Raw genomic sequence first — 6753 nt, 5'->3', positions numbered from 1 at the left:
CACCATTCGCGGGGAGCACGACGCCTCAACACTGCACCCCAAAAATTTGAATTTGCAATTGTTCACCTAAGTCAATTTTATTGGAGCATTGTAGAAACGCAAAAAATAAATTTTTGTGATGGCCGGGATAAAATCAAACAAACTTGTTTTATCTGCAAACGTCACAAAAGTGACCACTTTTATGACTAAATGACACAGGTAAAAGTTTTACTTTTCAGACATGGAATAAAAACACTGTTTTTACGCCTAGGCGTTTTCACTTTTACTTGACACTTACTTTGACATTTACCACTGTTGTCTCTTTCTTGTCCCTTTCGCTTTTTCAGCATTTTCTGGAGAGGTACAAGGTAGATTATCAGCATTCGACATTTTGCACTATAAACTACACCAGTTATTCACCAGTTAAATCAGTGAACACTTTCGAAATCTCAACACAAATTCCGAAACTGACGCGTGACGTTTGTTATGATTTTATTGCAAAGCGTCCTGATTTTTGAGGTGATTTACTTGATTATTGGTGTGTTGCTCTTTTCGTTCTATCTGAATCGTTTGCAGATAAATTAGTATATGTTATTTGGAGTAAAAGTGAGTTTATGTGGCTCCGCTGAATCCATTTGCCTCACTCATTTTTTTTTCTAGACACACTTTTTTTTAACAACATTTAATTCAAAAATAGGCGCTCACAGCTCGGCCAACCTGACAGATTGATCGCTCTCGATCAATAATTATTTACAAAATCAAATATACAAAGTCTTAAAGTTAATTCAAAAAATACAAAAACTTAACTAATTATAACAATTAAAATCCAAAATAATTCCTTAATCAATAATTATAAACTGAACCCATTGTCAATCGCCCTTAACGTAGCTAAAAGCTTTTTTTTTTAACATTCACTCCAACAGCTGGTTCCTTTTTCACATTTCCATTCTTATATTTCGTTTGAAACTTAGCCTCTTCCTTTAAAATCTGATTAGCAAAATCCAAGTTATCATCAAAGCGTTTTTATCAAACGACAACAAATGTGCTTTCTTCAACCGCAACTCTATGTGTTCGGCATCTTTGACAGTCTCCTTAATTTTTTCGGTGTCCTCTTCAGCATACCCCAAGTTTTCTTTGTGAGTTTCAATCACGTTACTGTAATTTTTAACTGAATATATTGCCTTCAAACAGTAGTCACCCAGACGTTTATTGAATTCGTCGTTGTTTTTATGATCTTCAGTTTTTTGTATCGTGTTTTGTAAATTCATTTCGATTCTTTCCAACTTAATGGAGGAGGACGTTGCCTGCCTTGGAACCAAATTTGAAAAGCGTTTGCGGGCATTGCTGGTCAAGGACTTTTCTTTAGTTTCTATCAACTTTGTTAATTTTGCAATTTCGGTCAAAGCTTGCGCAAGTTCTTTCTGACACTGCTTGTGTTTTGTCATCTCCAAATTGAGTCTCTGTTTCGAAGTCTTGCTTTCCAAAGTCAGTTTTCTATTCAAAACAACAATTTCATTATCAGCCTTACCGAGTTTTTTCTTCACATCTTCTAATTCCTCGAATAATTTCTCTCTTTCTAACAAGTGTTTATCTTTGTCGAGTTTTTTATAATGTTTCAATTGTTCTTGGACACTTTGCAATTCGTCGTTTTTATGTTTCAATTGATCATTCAGCTCTTTTACATTTCGCCTCAACTGTTTGTTTTTTTCCGTTAAAAACGTTATTTCCTCCTCGTGTGATTGTATCAGATGTGGCGATTCGGCATTAGCACCTCCATACTTTGTCAATGCTCTGTCTCGTCGCTTCTGTACCGTTTTCAAAGCCTGATTTTCCCTAATCACTTCAAAATCTGGTGGAATTAAGTTACCCTGATCTTGAATTATATAAGTAGGTACTGAATGCTTCAGCTGGTCGTTTCTGAACCGGACAATCTGTCACTTTGTGGCCTTGTTTCCCACATTCAAAACATGAACCACGTTCTCTCCTAGGCTTTGGACAGTTGGTTGCATTGTGACCCAAAACATTACAGTTGTAGCATTTTCTCACAGAAGAACTATTCGTTGAAACAGAGTGATTGGAAACACCCTTGTCTTCAATCTGACGGCGAAAATTTGGTCTGCTCCTTGAGACACTAGACCGAAGTTTTGTTTGTCTAAATTTCTCATAGATCTCCAGCTTCTGCTTCAACTGATTCAACGTTTTGGCCTCATACAACCATAATTTCTTATCACTCTCTTCTGGAATGCCATCAATTACATACTGAACCACTGCTTCCTCTTCTATACTAGCTCTTAATGCCATTTCCTTCATTTTCAAAAGATATTCTTGAAGTGACTCATCTTTTCCCATTTTTCGGTTACCTAGCTGCCGATGCAAATCTGCACTGTTCACTCTCGTTGCGAATTCATTTGTTAGTTCTCTTCTTAACTGGGACCAAGTTTTGACGCCTCTGACTCCTTGCATAAATAGTTTTGCTAGTCCCGTCAACGATTTTTTGACAAAAATCAACTTTTGTAGATCAGTCCAATTCATTAACAGAGCTAAATCTTCAAAGTCAGAAATCCATGAGTGAATCTTCTATGTCGCGGAAAGTCATTGTAAACTTTGGTATTGCAGATTCAGTAGAATGATTTACACTTTCATTGAACTCCTTGTGTTCGTTGTGATTTTCTTTAGGCTCTCTGTCTTTGTTCCTATTTTCACTTTCATCTTCATAAATTTCCTCTTCTTCGTCTTCATCTGCGTTTTCATTCTCCAAGTCGTTCAAATTTGTTAAACCTCTGCGGCAATTTCTTCAGCCGTGCCATTAAAATTTAAATGCAATAAAGTGCAAGCCGCTGTCAATTCTGCCACTGAAAATTCTTCACAAATCATAGTCACCTTCTCTTCAAACTCTGCTGAATCTAATTCAAACTGGAACCCTTCAAAATTCAACAAAGAACGCCGATTTAGTCGTGCACTTCCTCGTCCAAACGTAATTTGAAACAAAGTGCGAGCTGTACTTGCCGGGGCGTTTTTGATGATATCACTCAATCCCGGAATATCTCGGAGTTTAACCATCTTCTAATTTCTTCTTAATTTGCGTATCCACGTGGTTTTCATAAAACGGTCGAAAACTTCAGAAATCACAATACTTAATCGTAAATCTTCATCTTCTTCCTTGTTTTACTTTGTTCGTTAATCCCACTTCTGATGATGGCCGGGATAAAATCAAACAAACTTGTTTTATTCCACAAATTTTATTACAACTGACTTGTTTACAAAAACTACTGTCATTTTTTTTTCTAGACACACTTTTTTTTAACAACATTTAATTCAAAAACAGGCGCTCACATTTGAAAAAGTTTGTGTTTGTCTATGGGATTAAAACAAAGACACTGACCGGGAACGTGGTGGCGCAGCAGTATAAAAATACTCGTATAATAAAATAAAAAAATATACAGGGTGTCAATTTTAAAACTTGCAATCGGCAATATCTCTAGAACTAAAAAAGTTATTGAGAATCGCTCAAAACCGTTTCGGTGGTTTTTAGGGGGAATCAAAATGGCATGGTAAGGACGCTCCTCCACCCACCCTTCAAGCCACAGCCACCTTAAGTAGAAAATCTTAAATGGCACGACCCTACTTGCGATACTTCGTTGGAAAGCCCATAACAAGCGCTTTTCAAAAATGTCATACAACAGCCTATTTGGTAAAGCCATTTGTCCAATTATTCAAAAACGAAGACGTTAAATTTTAATTTTTTTTATAATATTCAAGGGTGAGTGGAGGTGTGTCACTTATCATGTCATTTTAATTCTCCCTAGGAACCACCAAAACGGTTTTGAGTGATTATTAATAACTTTTTCAGTTGAGAGAAATTGCCGATTGCAAGTTTTAAAATTGACACAGTGTATATTTTAAGACATTGGTTGTGAATATTGCAAGAATCACGCATTTTTTTTGAGTTTTATATCTCATTTTTCTCAAAAAATTGAAAAATTTAAAATTGAACCAAATGACGTTTTTTGCACTTCTGAGGCACAAAAAAGTGCATAAAACATTGTTGGGTCGAGTTTGAAAGAAATCAATTTTTTAAGGACAATAAAAATAGTAGAAATGGTCAATCAATTTTTGTCAAAAAATTTCCGTCTTCTAGACGTAAAATCACATGCTGAACACGATTTGACAAGTTAAAATGCTCTACGAGATTTTTAGTGATATATTAAGAAATTGAGTAATACATGTATTATAGAGCTATAAGCATAGGCATTATATCAGGGTGCAGCCAAAAAAATTTTTTTTTTGAATCCTATCATAACTGACACTATATGTAAAATTACTCGTAGAATTCGTCTGTATAAACTAGGATATATAGTTTTTGAGTTATGAACAGCTTTTTTATGAAAAATTAAAAATGGCTTTGTATCCGGATTCATTGTCGCAGCGACTTAGGGTTAACGCCGTTATATTTTGATGTTTATTTGCTTTTTGCCCTAAGTCCGATAGTTTCGTAGAAAAACGTTTTTAAAGTTTCAAAATTTTCACTTTTTTTTCTTTTTGTACGACGACAAAACAAATTTTTACCTTTTCTTTTTCGTAAATTGCAGCGAAACAGTACTTCAATGCTATAATATTTTGACCTAGACATATGTAAAATGTTCCGGGGATTTGATTGGCCTTAAGAAAACTACAAAATTCGTAATAGTTTTGAAGTTATGGTCGAATTTATATTTTAGATATTTTTGACTTTATCAAAAATTTTCTCGATAACTATTTATCGCAAAAGACTGATCTTTTTTGTATATAATAGAAATTTTTTTTTCGAACGCTACCAAACATAAGAGGTTATCATCAATAAGTCCGGAGTTATTGGTAATAGACCGCTCCGGATGCCAAAAAATGGCCAAAATTTCGACAGAAATTGAAAAATGTTCAACTTTAAAATTGATCCATTTAACGTTTTTTACATTACTAGAGGTCCTAAAGACTCAAAAAAAGTGCATAAAACGTTATTGGATCAAGTTTAAAACATTTCGAATTTTCTGAGTTTTTGAAGGTGAGCGATAGTATAGTAAAAATAGTCAATTTACCTTAAGTCGTAAAAACGCTCTTAAAGAAAAAGCTCAACACCATCATAATTAGCGTAAAAGAAATCTATCGATTGACAGCAAAGCCAAGTCAATATCTCGCAAAAAAAAATTCAATTTTTAAACGTAGATTATAGAGAAACTAGTGGAGATAGCGCAAAATGATTGGCAAATTCGTAATCAGCGCGTCAAAATCTATCGGATAAGATAGGTTTAAATTGAATCTGAAACATGTTTAAAAACACTGGTTTTTAGCAAATTTTTACTTTTTTTTATTTTGTAAATTGCAGCAAAACTCTGTCTCAGTGATATAATCTTTTGACCCAGACATATGTAAAATGTTCCGGAGAATCGATTGACGTCAAGAAAACTGCAAAATTCGTAATAGTTTTGAAGTTATAGTCGAATTTATATTTTTGCTACTTTTGTTTTTACCAGCGAATTTTTCAATATTTATTTATCCTAGAAAAATGATCTTTTTTTTTAAATAGCAGATTAAAAGCGCTTTCCAACCATACCAAAAATTAAACAGTTATCAAAAAAAAAACTAAATTATTAGCATATATCCACTCCGGGTCCCAAAATCGAAAAAATTAAAAACTTCAAAATTGAACCAAATGCGCTCCTAGGGCTGCAAGCGCGAATAAGTCTAGAAAAATCCGATTTTGACCAAAAAATCAATTTTTTTTTTATTTTTATGAAAAACTAGGTCTATATGTAAAAGTAATCGTAGAACACGCCTGTGCAAATCGTTTTGATCTAGGACTCATAGTTTTTGAGATATTAATTTTTTATGAAAAAAAATAAAAATGTCTCTGTACCCGGAACTATAACCCGGAGCGACTCCGGATTTGGTCCATTAAATAGATAATTTAATGTAGATTCTGATGGTTTTTGGCATTTTGCTCTAAGCCTTATAGTTTCGTAGAAAAACGCGTTTAAAGTTTCACAATTTTTACAATTTTCACTTTTTGAACGGCGATTACGGCCAAACTATTAGACTTAGAGCAAAAAAATTTCACTCCATTGTAATCAGCGTAAGAAAATCTATCGACTGAAGCCAAAACCAAGTCGATATCTCGCAAAAAAAATTTGAATTTTTAAACGCCGATTACGGCGAAACTAAAGGAGATAGCGCAAAATGCTTAGTAATGGCTGGGGTGTTAACAAATTTTTACTTTTTTTTAATTTGTAAATTGTGGCAAAACTGCGTCTCAATGATACAATATTTTCAGGTAAACCTATGTAAAATATTCCGGGGAATCGATTGGCGTCAAAAAAACTGCAAAATTCCTAATAGTTTTGAAGTTATAAGCGGATTAAATTTTTGATATTTTTGACTTTATCAGAAATTTTCTCGATAACTATTTATTGTAGAACAGTAATCTTTTTTGTATATGATAGAAAATGAAATTTGCTTTCGAACGGTACCAAACATAAGAGGTTATTGCTAATAAGTCCGAAGTTATTCGCAATAGACCGCTACGAGTGCCAAAAATTAATCAAAATTTCGACAAAAATCAAAAAAAATTTTATCTTTAAAATTGATCCATTTAACGTTTTTTACATTTATAGAGGTCTTAAAGACTTAAATAAGTGCATAAAACGCCATTGGATCAAGTTGAAATAATTTGGAATTGTTGAATTTTTAAAGATGAGCGGTAGTAAAATCGTAAAAATAGTCAATTTAAGTCGTAAAATCGCT

General features: G+C 33.5%; 1 protein-coding gene across 1 annotated transcript; it reads right to left on the bottom strand.

Moving 5' to 3' along the window:
• Nucleotides 1-674: 674 nt before the first annotated feature.
• On the bottom strand, nt 675-2328 carry LOC123005124 (synaptonemal complex protein 1-like). Its single transcript, XM_044398743.1, is given in 4 exon segments — nt 675-883; nt 886-992; nt 995-1896; nt 2117-2328. Coding segments are annotated over 4 exon segments (1275 nt in total). The 3' UTR covers nt 675-829.
• Nucleotides 2329-6753: the final 4425 nt, after the last annotated feature.

Source organism: Tribolium madens, unplaced genomic scaffold (genome assembly GCF_015345945.1).
Source record: "Tribolium madens isolate multiple individuals breed KSU strain unplaced genomic scaffold, Tmad_KSU_1.1 Scaffold_20;HRSCAF=117;Tcas5.2_LG4, whole genome shotgun sequence".
Classification (NCBI taxonomy): Eukaryota; Metazoa; Arthropoda; class Insecta; order Coleoptera; family Tenebrionidae; genus Tribolium; species Tribolium madens.
The sequence above is the reverse complement of the archived record's forward strand: the minus strand, read 5'-3'. Positions and strand labels throughout refer to the sequence as shown.